Source organism: Callithrix jacchus, chromosome 1 (assembly GCF_049354715.1).
Source record: "Callithrix jacchus isolate 240 chromosome 1, calJac240_pri, whole genome shotgun sequence".
In the NCBI taxonomy this organism is placed as follows: Eukaryota; Metazoa; Chordata; class Mammalia; order Primates; family Cebidae; genus Callithrix; species Callithrix jacchus.
In genome coordinates, this window is record NC_133502.1 from 190,509,360 (window position 1) to 190,535,086 (window position 25,727).

At 38.7% G+C, this 25,727-nt stretch overlaps 1 protein-coding gene across 10 annotated transcripts in view; it reads right to left on the bottom strand.

Moving 5' to 3' along the window:
- ENTHD1 (ENTH domain containing 1) overlaps positions 1 to 25,727 on the bottom strand; it is a 131,318-nt gene that overhangs the window by 21,639 nt on the left and 83,952 nt on the right. For all 10 annotated transcript variants that reach the window (XM_035266262.3, XM_035266255.3, XM_078334408.1 and 7 more), the window contains one exon: positions 1,275 to 1,667. In XM_035266262.3, the coding sequence (XP_035122153.3) occupies positions 1,275 to 1,667 (393 nt within the window). The remainder of the gene's footprint in view (positions 1 to 1,274; positions 1,668 to 25,727) is intronic.

Genomic DNA, 25,727 nt, shown 5'->3' on the forward strand with positions numbered 1-25,727 from the left:
AATGAACTAAAAGTATCAACTTCCCAGGAGACAGCCATGCACATAAGCCATCAGAGCCATCATAAGCAGTACTAACTGGTTTCCACATCAACAGTCTCAAAAGAAAAGTAATTGGTTGACAAAACAGAGAATCAGTTTTACTACCTTTACACTATTCAATATCAAAAAATTCTTGAAAGAGCACAAAGGAAAATCTTTTATTACTCATTGACCTTACTAATACCAATATAAATTTCTTTAGCTTCAACATGGTAGCTTCCATTATTTATAGTTATATGTACTTTTAATCTCGGTTTGCGTGAGCTTAAAAGATTCACATTAAAATCTTTGTATTGGCCAGACAGTGGCTCATGCCTGTATCCCAGACCTTTGGGGGGCTGAGGCAGGACGATCACTTGAGGCCAGAAGTTCAAGACCAACCTGGGCAACATAGCAAGACCAAACCTCTACCAAAAAAAAATAATAATAATAAATTAAAAATAAAATTAGCCAAGTGTGATGGCATGCACCTGTAGTCTTAGCTACTTGGAAGGCTGAGGGGCCAAAGAAATGCTTGAACCCAGGAGTTTGAAGCTACAGTGAGCCAAGATTGCATTGATTGCAACAGAGCAAGATCCTATCTCTAATAAAAAATAAATAAATTTTAAAAGCTTTCTATTTATATGAGTTGGTTAGCACTATTATATATAAGAACCAATAAAACCACCACTTAGTCATGAACAAACAATTATTCTTTCACTAGTTAACTTTGAAGAAGAAAGCATAATTATATAATGGAGGATTTAGCAACTGACAGCCAATAACCTGAAACCTCAGCTGGCTTTATCCTTTATCACCCAGTCTAAACAATATTGCACTCTTAATGTTTTATAAAGATATAAGAAAGGACAAGATCCCCTGCCCCTTTTGTGCGGCCAGTACACAGTCCTTTTTAAAAGGGCACACATGCATAAGTGTGTATGCGGAGATGTGTGTATACACCAATATACATAATAAGCGTTTTTCATATAATCTCTTAATAAGTAACCTACATGTCTAATAGAAAGCACTTATTTCATGCTAGTTTCTTCTAATTTGGTCTGCACCAAAATTCCTCAGAACTTATGGTAATATGTTCAACCAAGGACTCAGAACCCACGGTGATGAATTATCTATTAGCCCTTTACTAAAAGGGGTACTTTCCCAACGGAGAAGTATCTGTATGACATGTACATTTTAACATCACTGATGAGAGCGAAAGGAGGGAAACAAAAAAGGAGACTTGGTAGACTCACCCTGTGTGGTTGTCTTGAAAATTTTATCATCCATCTGAGTAATACTGGCTTGTACTGGTTTCTGATAGGCCATGTTGATTACATTCTCCTTCACTGGGTCAAATATCTTGAATGAAGGAGAGAGACAGAGTGTTTCTACAGAGGCCTGGTTATGGAAAGTAGAATCTGACTTTGATATCCTTAAGTTGGGGCTGATAAACTCCTCTTTACTTGACGACCAATGTGCTGGTAAAATTGTCAATGTTTTAAGATCTTCTGCAGCTGATTGCTTTTCTAAAGGTGTTTCCAAGAGGTTTTCTGTTACAGTATTTGTAAGGGTACCATCTGATCTCTTGTCCAAACTCACATCTGTCTGCAGAGATGGACTATTTCCTGAGACAGTAGGCACAGCATCTATAATATCACAAATGAGAACTATAATCAAAAAATAAAACTGAAAACATTCTATTTCAAATCTGTTGCAATTTTAATAAATAGGATTTCTTAATGTCATAACAGAATTCTTTCCGATTTAGCCCTTCTGCTTTCTTACTATACTTCTATATTCTGCCTATTTAAAGTACACCCAGGCTATAATTGACGACTTAGTCATTTTGGTAGCTGCCTTCTCCCTCTCTCCTCACTGAAGCACAAAGCAAGGAAAGCTTCAAATAACTTGTCTTTAAATATTTCTCCCTTCACCCACTTATCTGTCGCTGAAACCACCATATTTTTAGTACTTTCCAACTTTCATCTTTTTTACAAGATAAACTAGGGAAAATATGCTACATCATACTGGTCTATCCTTATAGAACCCTTAGCTACAAAAAAAAAAAAAAAAAAAAAAAAAAAGCTTTCTCTCCCAAATAAAGAATGTCTTCTTCCACTCAATGTAATGTGTTCCTATATACAAGGCACATTAGAGAAACGCAGCACTTTAGGTAGCAGCTTAATTTTAACAAATGCTTTGTCTGTGTGGAAGAAAGAAAACAATCTTCCAGAGCCACTCTGTAAATTCCACTGGGTTGGAGATCTTAGTCCATTCTAGTGGTTAATATCACTGAAGTACCTAGAATAGCCCCTCAAATATAATGGACCATATTTATTACAAATAGAAGACACTGACAGAATTGTAAAAAAATGAAAACTTAAGGTGGGCCCAATCTAGGAATGTCTATTGAATCCATGCATTGTAGACCTGGTCCAAGTTTCTGCTCTATAACAGCTCCATCTGAATCAGGATGTGAAAAGAAAGGCCGTCATTTTTATGAGGTTGTGTTCATGAAAGGAGAAGCATAACAAGGTAGAAGAGGGCCAAAGGAAGAGGATATCTTTTGAAGCTCCCTAAAGAGAAGAGGACACAGAAACTGTGTGATTCACTATGGAGTGATTACACATCACAATGTATGTCATAAAATACTTCAGAATGCACATTTATATGCTATCCTCGTCACTTTTAGGCTCTGAGTTATTAAAGAAAAGAAACTTTTCTTTGTCTCTAAAAACCTTCCTTTTCATTTTCATCCACAGTTGGAGGTTAGCCTTAGCAAAAAAGCTGCTGGTATATACCACAGAATTAGACAGTTCAAGAAACTTACATTGCTAGCTCCACCAGAAATTCCATTTTTCTTCCATTCTCTCATCTTTTAAAACTCAAGTATCACTTTCTCTTTAAAGCTTGCCCTGACCTTTTTCTTTCCTCACCTTATCCTATTGTCTATCTTCACATGTCCTGTTTGAAGCTCTGTGAGTAATTATAACACTTCAAATCTCATTTATTACAAGTCCTGACCCCTACCTGACTAAAATCTCCTTGAGGAGACCTTATAAGGAGTCATCTTCGTGTCCCGGCACCTCACAGTGCCATTCCCAGAGGACAGATTCAATGAACGCTCCTTGGGTGCAAGGGAAACTGAAGCACAAAGATGAAAGAGAAATGAACCCCTTCATTTTTCTTAACTGAATATGGTTTAACTGCTTAATAATGATTAAAGGAAATAGGTAGATGAAAAGAACTTCTCCTAAAATATTCCTAATTTGCATATGACCGAATTATATTTAGATGATTGAAAGTCTGTTAAAAACACTAATATAAGCCAGGCGCAGTGCTTGTAGTCCCAGCTGCTGAGAAGCTGAGGTGGGAAAATCACTTGAGCCCAGGAGTTTGAGACCAGCCTGGGCAACACTGTGAAACCCCATTTCTATGAAAAAACAAAAACAAAAACGAAACCCAAGTGAATATGTTCCTGGTAGAATACTCGATTACTAGATTCATGGTTTTTCAAAGTGACTGTGTATATCACCACATTTACATTAAAGCATTCCTTAAAAATGAATTTTAGTTAAATATTTTTCCACTGACTTTCATTTCACATGTGAGAAAAACAGGAAAAAAATGGCTTGCTCTATATGTAACAAGATCATCTTAAAATGGAGCAATATTAAACTAGGACACTTCAGAATGACCAGAACTTTCTGAAGAAAATATTCATGACATTTAATCTAAATCTCAAAATTGGGATGCATAAACTTGTCTCTATGGCTGCTATTTTAAGGTTTAGTACAAAAGTTTAAAATTAAACAAACAAATCCTGAAAGTTCAATGAAGCAACCCAGACAGAAGTCATTCCATTTCTATGTACCGCCTTTCCGAACAGCCTAGGAAGAACGGGCTGCAATCTTTTGCCTGCTTGGACTTCTGCTAAACTTGCTAACTTTTGAAATGGAATCAAATACTCTGACCCAGAAGAAGAAACCAGAGGAAAAATAATGATTTTAAATGCATAGTACATTATTTCAAAGAGAAAAATGTTTACTTACACAGAAAGCGACAGAGTCCTGAAGATTCTAGAAAGCAAGTTGTACCAGGATTTTCTTCCATTAGCCTTCATCCACCCCTGCTGTCTGTGCAATGTGCCAAATTAATCCTCTCCAATTCAATCACTACTTTATATTTGAAAATCCTTCAAAAACTCCCTCTTGTGTCAGCAACAAAGTCCAAATTCCTTGGGGTTCAAAGGCCCTCCATTGCTTTCTGTCTATTGCGACTCAACTGGAAACAAACCCTCAGTTGGGCCATTCTCCCTATCACTCCATATGCCATGTGCATTCAGGTCCCTTTAGCTTCATTCTCCATATTAACGCAGGGCTCTTGACCATCACCACTGACTTCCCATCCTACACTTCAACACTGGACTATCCTCCCTCTTCTCCACCTATTTAAATCCTATTAAACCCTACTATTCCTCAAGTAATTACTACTTCTGGAAGCTATTTCCAGTCATGCCTACCATGACTATCTTAATCCTTCCCTTTTCTGAGGTAGTATTTCTATAAACTCATTTTTCAATTAAGTATATGCTATTTCGTGCCTATCATGTATTATATTAAGTTCCTGCATTTTGACTTTATAACCTGCATCATGTTTGTGCATATAGGAGGTGTACAAATGTTTGTTAAGCTATATCTTAATTTATAAATTATTTAACATCAACTTTATATGTTGATTTTGTGTATAACATTGTATACTGTATTTGAAGCCTAAAAATAGGAATGGTCAATCATTGTTGAAATAATTGTTAATACCTCCTGTTTGCGCTGGACTGAGTTAGACTCAGGAGATAAGCATAAGTGGAAGTCACAGCTCCTACTGTCAATGAACTTAAGATCAACTATGTATTATGTGTATATCTATATATATGTATATATAGATATAGATATAGATATATAGATATACACACATACTCACGTATATGTACACATATACATACAGGCATATGTATGATAAACACATAAAAATAATAAATTACCAGTTCAATTTCACAGTGTCTAGAAAATTGTAGCTTCCCAATAAATAAATGAATGAACGTGACTATATTTGCTCAACAGCAATTCGAACACATTTTAGTTTGAATACCCCAAAAAGCAGACTTGGATGCAAGTAATTTGGCCAGTGAATTGAAGAAGTACAAATGAGGGACTGGGAAAGTTAAAGAAGGGACAAAAGTCAATGAAGAGTCTATTAATGAGCAAGTTGCCATTGTAGGAAAATGCGGGCCAATCCTGCTGGGTGCCTCAGAATTGTCCTACTAGGGGTGAGAAGGTGGAATATTTTTTCAATGACTCTTATCCTCACCGGTTGAGGGTCAACCCTGGGCATTAAATCCCTGCAACTTCCAGGCTGCCCTGCACTTCTAATGAACAAGTCTAAAGGCCCTAGAGAAAGCTCCTGGGTGGAGAAGAAGAGAGATACAGGCACTTTCACTGTGTATGGGAACTGGTCACCAAGGCTGCAGTAGTACTCAGAGGAGGGCCAAGAGAATACGGGGTGGGGGATCAACAGTACCAGCTACAAAATATAATCACTATTCCCTCCTTCCTCAAAACCCACCAAAATGACGGAAGTGGAATAAAAAGGCATCAACCAGAAGGAGAAATAGAAGACAGGACAACAAAGTATAAGAAATGTAAACAAATTTTTTGGAAAGGAAACGTCTGTGGAGGAGTAGAAGCCTGTAGAGGGGAAAGCCAACATGACGGAAACCAGTTCTCACAACATAACTCCAGAAAGTTTTAGGATTTGGGGACCGGGTATCGTGGAGGTCTGAGGACTTTGTGGCTTTGTTTTAGGGAGAACATCTTCATTCTAAGATAGTTGTATCTTGTTAGGTAGAAAAAGAGGGCTGTTTTTGTTGCTTGGAAATTCAAATATGTGTAGAATGTGTATGATGCTGAGTAGGCAATGGATGGGCTGCGGCAGCCACTGCGCTACTGTGTCAGCCCCACACTCACACCCTCCTATACTCTTGCTTTGTGATACTGGAGCTGGGACATCACATACCATGTTTATACTTTGCCAGTTAGCTTTTTGTTAGGTTCTACCAACAAGAGGTGCTAGAGGGAGACTGGAAGGTTAGAGTAGGAAGAGAGGAGTGGCTCTTTCCTGTTTGTCCTCTGCTCCTGACTGCAATACCCTAGCAATGCTTCCCCACTCCATCAGTGGAGAAGATGGAAAGAATGTGTTCTTTCCAGTGTGCAGTTTTCAACACTTGGAGAAGCAGCCCTATCATACTCTCTTCATAACATTAGCACCAGCCAACCAGCACTCCCTCCTAAGAGGCCTGGGTCACTATCCCATAGAGCCCCTTCACCAAGCTTCTAAATTTTAATATCTCCTCCAGCATTAGGGCTGGTGACTTGTCCCTGCAGTTTCTACCTTCATGAAATCTTGGTACAGGCTGAGTATCCCTTATCTGAAATGCTTGGGACCAGAAGTATTTTGGATTTTGGACTTTTTTCACACTTTGGAATATTTAAATTATACTACTAGCTGACCATCCCTAATCTGAAATTCCAAACCTGAAATGCTTCAACTAGCATTTCTTAGCGCATGACATTTGAACATCATGTAGTGCTAAAAAGAATTTTGGATTTTGGAGCATTTTGGATTTTCGGATTAGGTGTGCTTAACCTGTATTTTTTTCTTTCTTTGCCTTTTCAGTTTTTAATGCTTAATGTTTTTGTATTACATTCTCTCGATTGTATCGTATTTTTGTAATAATGGCAGAGGAGTTTCAAGTGGACCAACTCTCTTGTAGATAACAGCCAAAAAAATTGGAAAATATAAAGAAACCAATAACCTGAAGGCATAGGAAGGGGACCAAAAGTAGGCAGAAACTGGAGACAGATGAAGAGTTAGAAGGCAGAGAATGCAGGGGAAGTTTGCTGTTTTTCCAATTTGCTACCCTGAATCCTGCCAGCTCTACAGTGATTGGCTAAAACCACAGTCTTAAACTGGTTTGAAGAACCAGAAAACAGGATTTGGAGCTATCACACCACTGGAAAGGGACAAAATCTGGTTTTTTAAAAAAAGGACTACAGAGAAAACCATATCTGCTATCATCATAGTCCAACTGCTGATAAGTGAACATAAAAAAGAAAATTTTGAAAGTACCCAAAGAAAGATGACCCATTCCATATATGTGAAGAATGAGATGAATGATGGCTGACATCCTATCAGAAACAACAGAGTCTAGAAGATAGCAGAATGACATCTTTTGTTTTAATGCTGAAGAAAAAACTGTCAATGAAGAATTCTATATCCAGCAACAATATCCTTCAAAATTGAAGGCAAAATCAAAACACTGTAAGATAAAAACTAAGAGAACGAATTCCCAGTAAAACTTTATAACAAGAATTGCTAATGGAAGAAGTACTTCAGGTTGAAGAGAAAGTATACCAGATGGAGAGCTGGATATTTGGGAAGAAATAAAGAGTTCTAGAAATGGAAAATATACATGTGAATAAAAGACTGTTTTCACTGTTAATTTTTAAAAAATATATGTAACTGTTTAAAAAATGTAACAATATGTATGGAGTGTTGTAACAAATGTAAATATCATTTATATGACTATAGCAGCAGTCCCCAAGCTTTTTGGCACCAGGGACTGGCTTTGTGGAAGACAATTTTTCCACAGAACAGAGTGTGGGGGGATGGTTTTGGGATGAAACTGCTTTACCTTAGATCATGCAGCATTAGTTTCTCATAAAGAATGTGCAACCTAGATCCCTCGCGTGCGCAGTTTATAATAGCGTGCTCCTATGAACACCCTATTATGTGCCGCTGCTGATCTGACAAGAGGTGAAGCTCAGGTGGTAATGCTAGCTCACCTGCTTCTCACCTCCTACTGTGAGGCCCAGTTCCTAACAAGTCACAGACTGGAACCAGTCCTTGGCCCAGGGGTTGGGGACTCCTGGACTATAACATAAATGATGAGATGATAAATATGGTTGCAATATTCTTATATTTTACATGCAATGGTGACACAATATTAACTCTAAATAGACTGTGAATACTTAAAGGTGTATAATTAATCCCTTGGTATAACTACCAAGGCTAATAGGTAAGGTGGAATTTTAAAAATTACTGAATTAGCTCAAAAGAAGGAAGGTAGATAGGAACCGAGGAACAAAACACAGATGAAACAAGGAGAAAGTAATAGAAAAAAGAATAGATGTAAAGCCAGCCATTTCAGTAATAATCACAGTAAATACTATTAACGGGCACAAATTTTCAGACTGGATAAGAAAGATCTAATTGTATACTGTATACAAGAGACACCCTGTAAAAACAAAGTTGCAAATGGGTTGAAAGTAAATGCTTTATAAATATATACCATGGAACAATAAGTATAAGAAAGCCGAGTGTCTATATCACATCAAATAGACTTTAAGACCAGGGATATTAGTAGAGATAAAAAGGGACATTTCATAATGACAAAAGGGCTAATCATCTGGAAGATACAAACGTAAATGTATATATGCCTAAGAACAGTGCTTAAAATACATGAAGTAAAATCTGACAGAATTAAAGACAGAACTAGCTAGGCACCGTGGCTCCTGCCTGTAATCCCCACAGTTTGGGAGGCCAAGGCAGGCAGATCGCTTGAGCCCAGGAATTTGAGACCAGCCTGGGCAACTGCTATGTTTTTAAGAGACCGCATCTCTTAAAAGAAACAAAAAAACCTCAAGAATTAAAGAAAGAACTGGCCAAATACAACTAACTCACATTTAGAGAGTTTAACACCCTTTGCTCAGTGATTGATAACAAGTAGACAAAATATCAGCAGGGATCTAGAAGACTTAACATCAACGACCTTGGTCTAATAGACATTTATGAAGCTCCACACCCAGCCATGGCAGAAAACACATTTTCTCTGCAAGTGTGCAAGTTCACACGGTCTATTCACTGAGACGGTCCATGCGCTGGACCATAAACTAAGTCTCAATAAGCTTTCAAAGCCTTCTATTAGGTTCTCTGGCCACAAGGGAATTAAATTTAGAACTAAAAATATACTCAGAAGAAACTCCTAAATATTTGGAAATTTAGAAAACATACTTCAAATACCCATGGGTCAAAGAAGAAATGTATATATTTTAAGCATGTATGGTTTATTGAACAGTAATTATACCTCAGTAAAGCTGCTATATCATAGCTGGTGTATTTGCTGGTCTCCTGACCAGATTCTGACAGATACCATGCTTTAGAAAAATGATTGCAGTTTCTTTAATTGCAATTCTCTGGGGTTGGAAGATAGAAATAAGGAAACTAGGAGACCAATGAAATCATTCAGATTGTAAGGTTAATTTAATACCAAAACAAGTACTAAGCAACCACAAAATGGAGGCGTTGTGTTAAGTTTAGAGGTGTAAAGATGTGTCAGAGATTCAAAGAAGTGCTGTCTGAACCGAGCTAAAAGCATGACAAAAAGTTAAGCAAGAGAAGAAAGACGCAAAGATGTCCAAGGAAAGGGAACAACTTCAGCCAAGAAACGAAGGCTGTAAACCATGTGCTATGTAGCAGTGGCAGGGTAGGTACAAAGCATTTAGCATTACGAGTGCAGAGTGCACACAGAGAGCAGAGGAGCTCAGTCTGCAGGCACAGACGAAATCGGGGCTGACAGACATCTTGACAGGCAGGAGTGATGAGAAAGCATGAAACTGAAATCTTCAGACACTTTCTTTAAAACTCATTCCTCTTCAGATGCCTCCAGTGAACTTTGCTGGCTCTCCTCCTGTCTGTCTAGGCAGTCTTCTCAGCATTCTTCCTGGCTCTGATTCCTGTGAAATGTAAACACTGTCTGTCCTTGACTTTCCTCTTCTGCCTCTACAATCTCTCCCAGGGTGACGTCATCCATTACTGTACTTGATCTGGACAGTCACCTGTGGGCAAGTAATTCACACATTTCATCCTGAATCCTGACCTCTGCTGACTTTTAGCCCTAAATATCTACCTAGTTCTTGGTTCAGGGAGGTTTAGCATTCTCCAGCCTCCTCATCCTTGGCTGTTTGCTTTACCTCTCTTAATATGACCATCAGCTTCCCAGTCACTCAGGTTATTTTGGAACTACGGTTGTTAATGCAGCCTCTAGAGGTCTCTCCAGCTTGCCCCCTCAGTCCACTCTACACAGCCCAGCCAGAGTGACTTTTCTAAAATGAAAGTCAGATGTTATTTCTCCCAATACTTCTTCAAATGATTTCACGTGCTTTACAAGGCACTGCATAAATTAATCCCCATTTACCTCTCTTGTCTCACCTTGTGCTATTATTCTTCTAAAGCAGTATGATCCCACTATAATTCTTTCAGTCTTCAAATTCTATGCCCACTCTCAGCACTAAGGCTTCACCCGTGCTGATCTTTTTGCCTGAAATGTCCTTTCTCTCTTTACATCTAACTGATTTCCAGCTTCCACATTCACATCCCTTTAAAAAACACACATTTCCATGCCTCTGTGCTTTTGCTCATGCTGTTCCCTCTGCCTAGAATATCCTCTCCCTCATCCTTCTTCTCCATCAAAAATGGTTTCATTCTTCAAGGCCTCATTCAAACACTACCTCCTTAGTGAAATATTTTATCTTTCAAGTTAAAATGAATCCATTTTCTCTGCAATTACATAGTACAATGTGAATATTCACATTTTTCATTGATTTCATTATTTCAAATATTATTCATTTAACAAATATTAAGTACAAGGATGTCTTAGACACTATTATAAGCCCTGGAAATACAGGGGTAAACAAATTGATTATTTATAACTTCTTATATGTTTACAGGAACTGTCACCTATAGGGTACTGCAAACCCCTCAGCTCACAGATCCTGTTCAACTTGTTCAACCCTTAGGCAACTAGCAGAGTATACCTGTAGTCACCTGATAAGTGTGTGTTCAATGAATCATAAGCTGAATGATTTGGTCATTAAAAGAGACCTTACTGTAGAGAAAGGAGAGCCTTTATGTAGTCCCTTTGATCCCAGGGATCAAGTGACTGCTCAGGATCACACAATGATTGAAGAGCAGAACTAGAATTAGAATCCCAGATTCCTGAATCCCAAGTCAATGTTGTTTACGAGGGGAATAAAAGGAATAAAAAATAAGAGAAGCAGCGGCACCAGGTTTTTCTTTACTAACAATTCTAACAGCTTGATGTGTACATGTTTGTAACCATAAAGTGACTCGATTTTCCCTTGGGCTCACTCCATTTGTCCCTGGTGCTCCTCTTGGAGGTACGGGACTGTGGGAAAGGGAACGGAGTTGAGTCAGCACCCAGCGGGCTTGTGTATCTACGCTGCTTGCCTTCTCCCTGGAAGACAGCTTTGGGGTAGATGCTTTCTTGAATATATATGATGCGGCATTTGTGGAAACTTTTCCGAATTCCACAGGAACTTGTGGAGATTTGATGGAGAACTGCAATGAATACTGTCTTTTTTTTTTTTTTAAGGGGTGGGGAGGCAGGGTCTCATTCTGTCACCCAGGCTGGTGTGCATTGGCGCAATCATGGCTTACAGCAGCCCTGCCCGCCCTGGCTACCACCTCAGTCTCTCAAGTAGCTGGGACCCTAGGCACATGCCACCACATCTAGGTTAAATTTTTTTAATTAGTTGTAGAGACAAGGTCTTGCTATGTTGCCCAGGTAGTCTTGAACTCCTGGGCTCAAGTGATCTATCCACCTCAGCCTTCAAAAGTGCTGGGATTACTGGCATGAGCCACTACACCCAGCTGAATACTGTCTTTGTATGTTTGAACACAAACATGTAAGTGTATACTCTGTAAACACTAAACCAATTGTTTCATGAAGGCTTCTCAACCTGTGCTGGAAAGAATTTCTCTGAATTTCACTAAAAGACTTCCTGTCTTTCAGCTAGAGAGAGTTTAAGGAAAGGCAGAGAGGAATACTGGTGAATTAATGTGGTTGGATTGCTTTATCTGCGTTCTCATTTTCTTTCCACTTGAACCTGAATGTCAAAGAGCTTTGTTCTTGAGAATCTATCCAGCTGACTCCTAGACAGGAAGCCCAGTACTGAATTATGAGACTACACCCAATATTCTTTATCATACAGTGCTTTTATACCTGCCAATATACTTGATTGATGCAAAATAGGACTCTGACACATGAATCTCATAAAAGCTGGCTTGAATGTTCCTGAAAGCTATCTTTTGAGTATCCTTTAGTTCATTCCCTATGTAAGACATCAGGCTGCAAATTTAAATATAGACTATGATGAAAATGACCGAAGTAAGAAAAACAACAAAACACCTCCATGCTTTGAACCTAATGACAAAAGAGCATAGCTAAGCTGTTAAAGTAACTAAGAATATTTTTGCCAGTTTGCAGATGACGACGAAATCTGTTGAAAGAGAACTTCAGATTTGCTTCTGAGTTAAGAGATTTTGTGTATAGATAGGAACAGTCCACACTGCTACCTCTTTTTCATTTTGCAATAATTGGGCTGCATTGTTTCAGGTATTACAATCACTGTGTATTATTTTGTATTCATTATTGTGAATCTAGCAATGGAGTTATATTCCCACAAAGTTATTGCTATGATCTTGCCCTTGTTCTGATACATAGTATCCAATTACAGCTACAAAGCAGAGAGCTGGCAAGCTCGACAAAAGATGGATGCCAAAATATGTCTTTCTGTAGTTAAAATACGTGTAACTGAAGGAGATTCTACTTTAGTAATTAAGTCAATCAGAGGAAATAGGATCTGAAGGTAACAATAAGGCCATTTTGCTAAGAGGCCACAGTTATAAATTATTAATATGGAGGGATGATTTAAATTGCTTACTAAATTCATTGGTTTAAAAGATAAGCCACTAAATTAAAATGAATATTAAATGTGCAACTTAAATAACATGGTTGACGTGAAAATTTTAATATATCTTTTTCTTACAGTACATGCATAAAACCCTAAATAATCATAACAAGTTAGAATAGTTATAATCTCCCTATGATGTGTGTGTGTGTGTGTGTGTGTGTGTGTGTGTGTATACACAGTTGCAGGTCCTGAGAATTTCATCATATATCGTTACATATAATTGTAGTCTATATTATACTCAAGTATTAAAATAAGAAAACATATTTTTAAAACACAGCCATGAAATATGTTTACTACTACCTCAATATAAATATGATATAATGGTTTAATTTCTCATGGATGAATACAGAGCTGGACACATGAAAAGGTGTTTCTTTTTTCATGTAACTTGCTGCTTCTATAAAGGTGCCTTTTTAAAAAATTAAGTGGGTCAGCTAAAGACTTTCATGCCATTAAAATGGATTATAATGAGTGGATTATAAAACAGGTGCAGGGTGCTCATTATTAAATTTTATACCATAGTTAAGGTTCCAGCAATTATAAAAACTATAATTTCCCTTAATAGATTATAGTTATAAAAATGAAAGCTGAAAATGCTTTGTGAAGCTGGCGATCCTTATCTATTGCAGCGCTTCCTGTCTTTCAGCTAGTAAGAGTTTAAACGGAACGTGCTCTCTGGCATCTGGATGGTCTCCCTGCTCTATAGAACATGCCAGGCTGAACAAGATGAGCAGGTGCATGAGGGCACAAGAGTGTGTGACCATCAGACCAACCCTTAAAATGACAATAAAACCCTACAGGTGATTATAGACAAGCTAAATTGGGTCAGAGGTTTGATTCTGACATGAATTAAATATATGAAATGCTTGAAATGGTGCCTGGCACATAGTAATCTCTAGTCATGGTTATTGGTATCATGAAACAGTCTGGAGAAGTGAGATTACAAGGACTTTCTGCCATGGCCCTGACTGGAAGTGAATGAGAATGTGAACACTCCAGCTGCTCTTCCTTCCCCATAGACACTCGTATTTACCAGCTGCAAGCATGATGCATTCTCTTGAACCTGCCAATGCCTGGAAGCAGGGTATTTGAGATCTAGAGAACTAGTATACTATGTAAATAGGGCAGTGATAGGAAGAACTGTAACTCTTAGACATATTCCCTATTAAACAGACCACGAATACACTTCTAAACTTCAACACACAGTAAAAATTAGTGTCTGCAACACTGAAACAAACCTTTAAATATCATTTAGGCCAGAAATTCAGATAATATATTATTTCTTGTGAAACATAAATGTTCTATTATTCAAAATAATCAAAAAAGATACCTACTAAAACCTTAAAATATTACAGAATATCAGAGAACATGCCCCTTTGGAAACGCCTTAATGAGTACCTAAGATGACAAATACCATTTCTCTTCTCCCAGACAGAGGCAGTTGTATGGTCCTTGTTCTTATAGCTCTTTGCCTATATTTTTATAATATGGCTTACAAAACTATATTATAATTTAGCTACTCATATTTCTCTTAGTCTTTTTTTTTTTTTTTTGAGATGGAGTTTCACTCTTGTTGCCCAAGCTGGAGTGCAATGGTGCGCTGTTGGCTCACTGCAACCTCCGCCTCCAGGGTTCAAGCAATTCTCTGGCCTCAGCCTCCTGAGTAGCTGGGATTATAGGTGTGTACCACCATGTCTGGTTAATTTTTTGTATTTTTACTAGAAACAGGGTTTCACCACGTTGGTCAGGCTGGTCTCGAACTCCTGACCTCAGGTGATCTGCCCACTTTGGCCTCCCAAAGTGCTGGGATTACAGGTGTGAGCCACTGTGATGGTCCCTCTCTTACTCTTTTTATTCCCATGCCTTCCACATATTTTCATTCATGTAACAAATATTTTGAGGACAGACCATGTACTACAAAAGTTCCCCAAGTACAAAAGCCAGAATAGTCAGACTAGCGAAGCCTTTGAACCTTAAAAGTATTAAACACAGGAGATAAAATAACTACACATATACTTAATGTGGTTAGAGAAATAAAATATTTCTGAAAGATGGGCAAGGTATAAGCAATTATAAAAACAAAACCAAGCAGATTTGACAAAGATCCAAATAGAACATCTAATGAAAATGAAAAATAACAACTGAAATTTTAAAATAAATTGGTGGAAAAAAAAAGAATGTATAAAACCCGCTGGCAAACTTAAGTACACGGACAAGTCAGAATACTCTAATACTGTAACTGTTGTGAAATCCACTTCTAACTCTAACATAATCCCCAAAGACAAATCTACCAAAAACAATAATATCTATAGCAATCTGCTAAGAGATGATGGGTAACACAAAATACATAAATTGAGACAACCAAAATTCAAAATGTGGGGAGGGGGATAAAGTGAAAGTGTAGCAGTTTCTTTTTTTTTTTTCATTTGTTTTCTTTGTTTCTATTATTCTTTTTGTGATCTAAAATAAGTTGTAATCTCTTTAAAATAGCTTGTTATATCTATAAGATGAGTTTCTTTTTTGGTAAGCGTCATGGTAACCACAAGGCAAAAACCTGTAGTAGATTCACTTAAAATGAGAAGTAATGAATTAATACATACTATCAGAGAAAATCACTTAACCACAAAGGAAGATGGAAAGAAAGAAGTCACAAAAGAACCAGAAAGCAAGCAACAAAATAGAAGTAGTAAGTCCTTACTTAACAATAATAATACTGTGAGAGCTGGGCATGGTAGCTCATGCCTATAACTCTAAGATTTTGGGAGGCCAAGCCAGGTGAATCACTTGAGGTCAGGAGTTCGAGAGCAGCCTTAACCAACATAGTGAAACTCTGTCTCTACTAAAAATACAAAAAAGATTAGTTGGGTGTTGTGGCATGCACCTGTAGTCCCAGCTACCCTGGAGGCTGGCCTCATAGAATGAATTTGGAAATATTCTCTCCTGTTCACTTTTTTTGAAGATTTTGAGTAGAGCTGCTATTAGATCTTTTTTAAATGTTTATGATAGCAAAGACCTGGAACCAACCCAAATGCCCATCAATGACAGACTGGACAAAAAAAATGTGGCACATACACACCATGGAATACTATGCAGCCATAAAAAATGACGAGTTCATGTCCTTTGTAGAGACAAGGATGAGTCTAGAAACCATCATTCTCAGCAAACTGACATAAGAACAGAAAACCAAACACTGCATGTTTTCACTCATAGGTGGGTGATGAACAATGAGAACACTTGGGCACAGAGAAGAGAACAACACTCACTGGACTGGGGGGGGAGGGGAGGGGAGGGACAGCGGGGCTGCAGGGAGGATGGGAAAGGATAATACCAGGAGAAATACCTGAAGTAGGGGACAGTGGGGTGGGGATGGAGACAGCAAACCACCATGGCATGTATGTACCTATGCAACAGTCCTGCAGAATGCAGGATGTGCACATGTACCCCAGAGCCCAAAGTACAATAAAAAAGAAAAAAAAGAAAACTACAGGTAAATATCACTAATGAATTTAGACGCAAAAATTCTTAACAAAATACTAGTAAACCCAATTCAGTAACACATTAAAAAGATTATTCACCGTGATAAGTGAGGCTCATCTCAGGGATGTAAGGATGATTCAGCATACGCAAATCAATAAACATGATGCATCACATCAACAGAACCAAGAATGAAAACCATATTATCATTTCAATCAATAGATGCAGAAAAATATTCAATAACATTTAACATCCTTGGAACATACTCAACATAATAAAGGCCATGTATGACAAACCCACAGCTACCATTGTACTGAACAGGGAAGAGTTGAAGGCCTTACCTCTAAGATCTGGAACAAGATAAGGATGCCTACTTTCACGGCTTTTATTCAACATAGTATTGAAAGTCCTGGCCAGAGCAATTAGGCAACAGAAGAAATAAAGGACATCCAGATTGGAAAGAAAGAAGTCAAATTAGCCTTGTTTGCAGATGACAGGCTCTTATCCCAAAGACTCCACAAAAAAAATTGTTAGAACTGATTAACGAATTTAGTAACGCTGGAGGATGCAAAATCAACATACGCAATTCAGTAGCACTTAGATATGCTAACAATGAGCAATCTGAAAAAGAAATCATAAAAGCCACCCCATTTACAATAGCTACAAGGAATCTAACATACCTAGGAATGAATTTAACTAAAAAGTAAAAGATTTATATAAGAAAAACCATAAAGCATGAAAGAAATTGAAGAGGACATAAAAAATTGGAAAGATTTTTCAATGCTCAATGACAATAGTACCAAAAGCAATTTACAGATTCAATGAAATCCCTATCAAAATACCAATGACATTCTTCACAGACGTAGAAAAAGAATCCTAAAATTTATATGGAATCACAAGAGACCCTGAATAGCCAAAGAAGTCCCAAGTAAAAAAAGAATAAAGCTGAAGGCATCACACTGCCTCACTTCAAAATTTATTACAAAACTAGAGTAATCAAATCAATTGAATAAAAAACCAGATGCATGACCAACGGAACAGAAGAGAGAACCCAGATCTAAACTCACATATTTACAGCCAGCTCAGTTTTGGCTGTAAAATGTGCCAGGAACATACAATGGGGAAAGGACAGTTTCTCTTCAATAAGTGGTGCTGGGAAAACTGGGTATAGGAAAAGAATGAAATTAGATCCCTATCTCTCACCACGCACAGAAATGAAATGGAAACGGATTGAGGACTTAAGTCTAAAATCTGAAACTATGAAACTACTAAGGAAAACAGGAAACACTCTAGGACATGGGCCTGGGCAAAGATGTTTTGTGTTAAGACCTCAAAAGCACAGGCAAGCAAAGCAATTACAGACAGACAGGATCACATCAAGCTAGAAAGCTTCTGCACAGCAAAGGAAACAGCAAAATGAAGAGGGAACCCACAGAATGGGACAAAATCTTTGCAAACTACTAATCTGACAAGAGATTAATAACCAGAATATATTATGAGCTCAAACAACTCATTAGCAAAAAAAAAAAAATCTGATTAAAAATGGGTAAAAGATTTGAATAAACATTTCTCAAACAAAGACTTACAAATGACCAACAAGTATATGAAAAAAAGTTCAACATCACTAAACATTTGAGAAATGTAAGTCAAAACTACAATAAGATACCAGCTCACCCCAGGTAAAATGGTTTTATCCAAAAGACAGGCAATAATGAATGCTAGTGAGAATGTAGAGAAAGGTTATCTGTCATATACTGTTGGTGGGAATGTAAAATAGTTCAGCCACTATGGAAACAGTATGGAGGTTCCTCAACAAATTAAAAACAGATCTACTATATGGTCCAGCAATTCTACTACTGGGTACATAACCAAAAGAAAGGAAATCACTACATCAAAAAGATATCTGCATGCCCATGTTAACTGCAGCACTATTCACAACAGCCAACATAGAGAATCAACCTAAGTGCCTACCAATGATGAATCAATAAAGAAAATGTGCTGTGTGAATATATATATGTATAAACACACACACTAGAATATTCAGCCATAAAAGAGAATGAAATCTTGTCATTTGCAGCAACATGGATGGAACTGTAGGTCACTGTTTTACATCAAATAAGCCAGGCACAGAAACACAAATATCTCATGTTCTCACTCATATGTGGGAACTAAAAAAGTGGATCTCATGAAGATGGAGAGTGGAGTGGAAGTTATGAAGGCAAGGAAGGGTAGAGGGGGGATGCAGGGAAGTTGATTAATGGATACGAATATGTACAGTTTGATAGAATGAATAAGACCTCATGTTATATCGATCAGTAGAGTGACTATAATTTACAATAACCTATTGTATATTTCAAAATAACTAGAGGAGAAGAATTCCAATGGTTCTAGCATAAAGGACAGTATTTGAGGGTATGGCTATCCCAAGTACCCTGATTTGATTTTTACAAATTATATAAATGTATCGAATTATCACATGTGCCCTGAAACTATGCACATTTATTATGTATCAATTTAAAAAATGGGGGATTAAAACAGCAGATTAACCCCAGTTGAAGAGGAAATTGTGAACTGAAAGATAGGTGCAAAAGATTATTCAAGAATACAGCACAGAACTCAAAGAGAGAGAAAATATGGAAGTCGGATTAGAAGAAATGCTGATGAAGTGAGGTCTAACATCACATGTAATCAGAGTGACAGCCCTCCACGTAGCGGAATACCTGCCCCATTCCATGTCAGCCACTCTGTACTTGAAAGGTTCCTAGACATATCCGGTGCCATCTCACCTCTGTGCTTTCACGCTGGGTGCTCTCTCATCTTGGTCTGCTCTTTTATTCTTTCCCTTCCCTTATCTGGAAGATGACTTTGATCTGCTTTGATCTTGCTCCACACCCTCTGAGCTCGGCTCCTCTAGGGTGTTGGAACAGAGGGTGGAGAGCAAAAGAGACAACTTGCTCTTTTTCCTCTGGTAAGTGTTGTAGTCACCTTTGTGTTGGTTGTTGCTGCGTCTTTGGCTAATGTGGCCATCCATGCCGTCTGTATGGCGGGTCCAAATGCTGGCCTTCTCATAGGTTAAATGTGACAGTTTTTTAGGTTTCCTTGGAAAACCTCCTAACTTCCCAGTTCCCAGAATCCAAGCCTGGTTCAACTAATTCAACTTATACCAACCCCCTCCCCAATTTTCAATCTTCGCATCTAGCAACTTGGGACTGGGTGACTGACCACCGCTGGAGGAAATTCACATCATCTCATGGTATTTAAGTTATCTGGGGCCTCAGGAGTGCCCATAAATCCTTTGGCTCAGCCTTGGTCCTTTGATTTCTCTCAGACAGTTCTAAACCCTCTCTGCTCATCTCAACTACCTTTTGTCAACTCGACCTTTCCCTCTTCACTTTCAGTAGATGACATTCTTTCCTATTTATCAAGAGAAGAGAGGCTTTTAAACCAACCCACTTCAGTTTCTCAACCTCCTGCTTATAAACTGAACCACGTCCACAGAATTCCTTCCCTTCAGACCCGAGGTTCAGAAACCTCCTTTCTACCCAGGCCTGTCCTGCCATCTGTCACAGAAACACCCACTTCAGTCCGTTCTATTCTGCCTTCAACTTTTTCTCATTAGCTTTCTCCCTGCAGCTCACAGAGGTGCCCAGTCTCTTATTTTATTTTTTCCCATCTTTATTAAGGTACGTGACAAAAATTATGTCTACCGTGTGCAATATGACGTTTTGATCATATATACATTGAGAAGTGATTAAATCAAGCTAATTAATATCTACCACCTCATAAGCTTATCATTTTTGGTGAACATTTAGGAACTATCCTCTTAGCAATTTTCAAGTATTACAACATGTTTTTACTTTCAAGTACAGAGTGGCTGACATGGAATGGGGCAGGTATTCCGACTTGGAGGAGGGCTGGCACTCTGATTACATGTGATGTTAGACCTCACTCCATCAGCATTTCTCTTAATCTGACTTCCATATTTTCTCTCTCTCTGATCTCTGTGCTATATTTTTGGATAATTTCTTTGCACCTATCTTTCAGTTCAGCTGTACAATAGATCTCTAGAACTTATTCATCTGAAGTGAAACTTTAGGACCAACATCCCTCCAATCCCCTCAGCACCCAGCCCCTGGCAACTACCATACTCTTCTCTGCTTCTGTGAGTTTGACTGTTTTAGATTCCACACACGAGTTAGAGCATGCAGTATTTGTCTTTCTGTGCCTGGCTTATTTCACTTGGCATAATGTCTTCCAGGTTTATATATGTTGTCACAAATGACAGGATTTCTTTTTGTGAAGAAAAGACTGAATACTATCCATTATACACGTGTGTGCACATACATACATGCGTACCTCATTTTATTGTGTTTCACAGATATTGTGGTTTCTCAAAAAGCAAACCAAAGGTCTGCAGCAACCCTGAATCTAGCAAGTCTGTTGGTGCCATTTTTCCAACAGTGTGTCACTTCATGTCTCTGTGTCATATTTTGGTAATTCTCACATTTCAAATTTTTTCCACTATTATATTATCTGTCGTGGTGATGTTTGATCAGTGACCTTAGATTTTTCTATAGTAATCATTCTGGGGTGCCACAAATCTCTCCCATATAAGACATTGAACTTAATCAATAAATGCTGTGTGTGTTCTGATGGTTCCACTGACCAGCCATCCCTCATTGCTCTCCCTCTCCTTCAGCCTCCCTATTCCCTGAGACACAACAGTATTGAAATTCAGCCAATTAATAATCCTATGATGGTCTCTAAGTATTCAGGTGAAAGGCAGAGTCCTGTGTTCCTTGGGTTAAATTAAAAGAGAGAAACAATGAAGCTTAGTGAGGAAGGCATATTGAAAGCTGAGATAGGCTGAAAGCTAGCCCTTTTATACGGAACACTTAGCCAAGTGAATGCAAAGGAAGAGTTCCTGAAGGAAACTGAAAGTGCTACTCTAGGGAATGTAAGAATCGTAAGAAAGCGAAACAGCCTTATTGTTGACATGGAAAAAGTTTCAGTGGTCTGGGTAGATCAAACCAGCCCCAACATTCCCTTAAGCCAAAGCCTAATCCAGAGCAAGGCCCTAGCTCTCTTCAATTCTATGAAGGTTTAGAGAGACGAGGAAGCTGCAGAAGAAAAGTCTGAAGCTAGCAGAGGTTGGTTAATGAGGTTTAAGGAAAGAAACCATCTCCCTAACATAAAAATACAAGGTAAAGCAGCAAGTGCTAATAAAGAAACTGTAGCAAAGTATACAGAGATTAGATAACTGATGATGGTGGCTACACTAAACAACAGATTTTCCATGTAGATGAAACAGCCTTTTGCTGGAAAAAGATACAACTGGTGACTTTTAGTGGAAGCCAACTGTTCCTTTCCCATTCCAAAAATCCTAAGGCCCTTAAGATCTTCCTTTCAGAATACTACTGCTCATTGACAATGCACCTGGTCACCCAAGAGCTCTGATGGAGATGTACAAGATGAATGTTGTTTTCATGCCTGCTAACACAGTGTTTATTCTTCAGCCCATCAAAAATGATCAAAATGATCAAAAAGTCATTTTGACTTTCAAGTCTTATTATTTAAGAAATACATTTTGTAAGGCTATAGCTGCCATAGACAGTGATTCCTCTGATGAATCTGGGCAAAATAAATTAAAACCCTTCTGAAAAGAATTCACCATTCTAGATGTCATTAAGAACATTTGTGATTCATGGGAGATCAAATTGTCAACATTAACAGGAGTTTGCAAGAAGTGGATTCCAACCCTCCTGGATGACTTTGAGGGGTTCAAGACTTCACGGAGGAAGAAACTGCAGATATGGTGGAAATAGCAGCAGAACTAGAATTAGGAGTGGAGCCTGAAGATGTGACTGGACTGTGGCAATCTCATGAACTAATTCGAATGAATGAGGAGTTGCTTCTTATGGATGAAAAAAGAAAGTGGTTTTTGAGATGAAAGCTATTAGTGAAGACGCTGAGAACATTGTTGCAATGTCATCAAGGGACTCAAAATATGACATAAATTTAGTTGATAAAGCACTGTCAGGGTTTGAGAGGACTGACCCTAATTTTGAAAGAAGTTCTACTGGGGGTGAAATGCTAGCAAACAGCATTGCATGCTACACAGAAATCTTTTGTAAAAGGAAGAGTCAACCGACGTGGCAAACTTCATCGTCTCATTTTTTTAAATTGCCACAGCTCCCACCCCCAACCTTCAGCAACCACCTCCCTGATCGAGCAGCAGCATGAACATGGAGGAAAGACCCTCCACCGGCAAAGAGAGTACAGCTCACTGAAGGCTCAGATGACTGTCAGCCTTTTTTAGCAACAAAGTGCTTTTTAATTAAGGAATGCACATTATGTTCTGCATATAATGCTACTGCACCCTTAGTAGACTGCAGTATAGTGTAAACATAACTTCTACATGCACTGGGAAACCAAAAAATACATGTGACTCACTTTACTGCAATGCTTGCTTTACTGTAGTGGCATGGAACGGAACCCACGGTACATCCAAGGTATGCTTGTGTATGTATACATCACATTTTCTTTATTCGTCCACTGACGGACACTTAGATGGTTTCATATCTTCACTACTGTGAGTATTACACAAGCACCGTACTGCATGTATTTTTTCAATACACTGATTTCAATGCCTTTAGATAGATACACAGAAGTGGAATTGCTGGATCACATGGTAGTTCTATTTTTTCTCTCTTCGATTTTAAATACACAAGCCCTTTTCATCATTGTGTTTCATCTTTCTCTTGCTCATTTCACCAAATACACTGAACGACTATTTCTCAGTTGAATTGTGTTTTTCTTCCTTAATTCCTCAAAACACCATAATCTGGCTTCCGTTCCTACCTTTCAACTGAAGCTGCCCTCTGTTAGGCTATCACTGATGGTTTTTTGTTTTTTGTTTTTGAGATGGAGTTTCGTTGTTGTAACCCAGGCTGGAGTGCAATGGCAGGATCTCAGCTCACCACAACCTCCGCCTTCTGGGTTCAAGCAATTCTCCTGCCTCAGCCTCCCGAGTAGCTGGGACTACAGGCACGCACCACCATGCCCAGCTAATTTTTGTATTTTTGGTAGATACGGGGTTTCACCTTGTTGACCAGGATGGTCTCGATCTCTTGACCTCGTGATCCACCCACCTCGGCCTCCCAAAGTGCTGGGATTATAGGCATTAGCCACTGCGCCTGGCCACTAACTCATGTTTTAACTCATAACTCCAGTGGAAAATTTTCAGTCCTTATACCTCAAGACATCGCTGTGGCATTTAACACGGACTAATTCATTTCTTCCCTCTTTACCCTTCATTTCTTACATTCATTCATTCAAAAGATATTTATTAGACAGTTTGTCATAGTAGCCCAGGTACTAAATTATTCTGGGTACTCATTCTAGATACCGTTACACTAGGTACTAAAAATACAACAGTGAACAAAAAGACAAAGACTTTGCCCTCTTAAAGCTTACATTACAGTGGGGGAAGAACAAATGTGAACAACTGAACAAGTATTTATATAAAAGAATTTAGCAGGTGACAAGTTCTATGGAGGAAAACAAGGCAGTCAAGGGGCATAGGGAGAGCTATGGAATGAGCAGGCTGGTGGGGAAGGGGCGGGGCAGTGTGACTGTTTTATATAGGGTGATCAGAGGCCTCACTGTTAAGGTGAGATTTGAGCAGTAACCCAAAGGAGGTGAGAGAGAAAATCATGTGGACCAGTGGAGGGCAGAGTGTTCTATTTGGAGGGAAGAGCCACTGCAGAGACGCACCGGCAGGAAGGAGCTGGACATGTTCCAGAAACACCAATGGGTCTGAGATGGCTGTGGCTGAAGGTGCAGGAGGAGAAGGGGTTGGAGAAGAAGTCAGAAACACAGCTGAGAAGCAGATCAAAGATGTCCTTGTGTGAGATGGGAAGCCCCTGGGAGGTGCTTAAGCAAAGGAATGACATGGTATGTCTTCTTTTTGTAACATCACTTTGGCTTTTATGTGAAGAGGGCTCCAGGGGCAAAGGGAAAAGCAGGGACACAAGTTAGAAGGCTGCTGCAATCACTCACGGAGGCAACAGTGGCAGGCAGGACCAAGGCAACTGCAATGGAGGTATCTGATTCTGGACATGTTTTGAAGGTAGAGCTGATAGGGGAGAAAGAACTGTTTGAGTCAGGGATGCCTCCCAGGTTTGGCAGGATGCACCTCTGTCCCAGGTGGCTGTTTTTGACACCTTCCTCTCAGACCTCTTATGTCTTTCTGCTGAGGTCTTTCTGCTCTCCAGGCAGCTCTACTGGACAAGACCCTAAGACAACCATGGCAGAGCTCTCCTACATAACCCACATCTGCACAGCCATTGCTTTGACCAACTTGGGGCACAGGCCAGTCTCAACTCTCCAGGCCTCTGTGGCTTCACCATCAAAGAGCTATTGGTCAGATCTTCTCTTTCCCAGGCTAGAATCAGACCCTGACTACACTTCCAGGCATGAGTCAGGCACTGGTTCCTGGTGTCTCCAATTCCGGGACACCTATTTCAAAACCTCTCTCAGCGGGGTTGGAAGTAGCAGTCTTCCCACTGCTTCTCCACAAGGGAGTTGGATGAAGACTCACAGCATGGTAATAGTTCCTTCCTAAGAAATCTCGTCACCTACCTCCTCACTAGACTCTCCCTCTGCCACCACACTGTCCCTTTGTATTTTCAAACTGGGTGTGGGTGTGTTGGTGGGTATGTATGTGTGCAGTGAGGGCAGGGCTCAAGAATTACAGGGCAGATTTTCATCCATTTCCTTTAAAAATCTCCATATGGGGAAAAAAAAATCTCCACATTGAGAAAAAAAAAGTCTCCACATGTGGATTTGATATCTGTTATATATTTTATTAGTAGTATCCAAAGCAAAAGACATACAGAACCCCACTTTAATATCCTAATGCAGATAGATAGCCTGGTAGAGGCTACAGTTATATGTATAATATATATTTATAATTTTAAAGGTATAAAGTTTAATATCTTTAGACTACATAGACTATATAAAATTATAATTTTATAAATACAAATATAATTTATAAAATTATATAGTTAATAATTTTAAATTATATAATTTGATATAGTCTAAATATATATACAGTCTAAAGATATTAGACTTTGTATCTTTTAAATTATAGTTTTTTTTTTTTGAGACAGTGTTGCTCTGTCACCCATGTGGCATGATCTTGGCTCACTGCAACCTCTGCCTCCCAGGTTCAAGCAGTTCTCATGCCTCAGCCTTCTGAGTAGCTGGGACTATAGGTGCATGCCACCATGCCTGGCTGATTTTTTTGTATTTTTATTAGAGATGGGATTTTGCCATGAT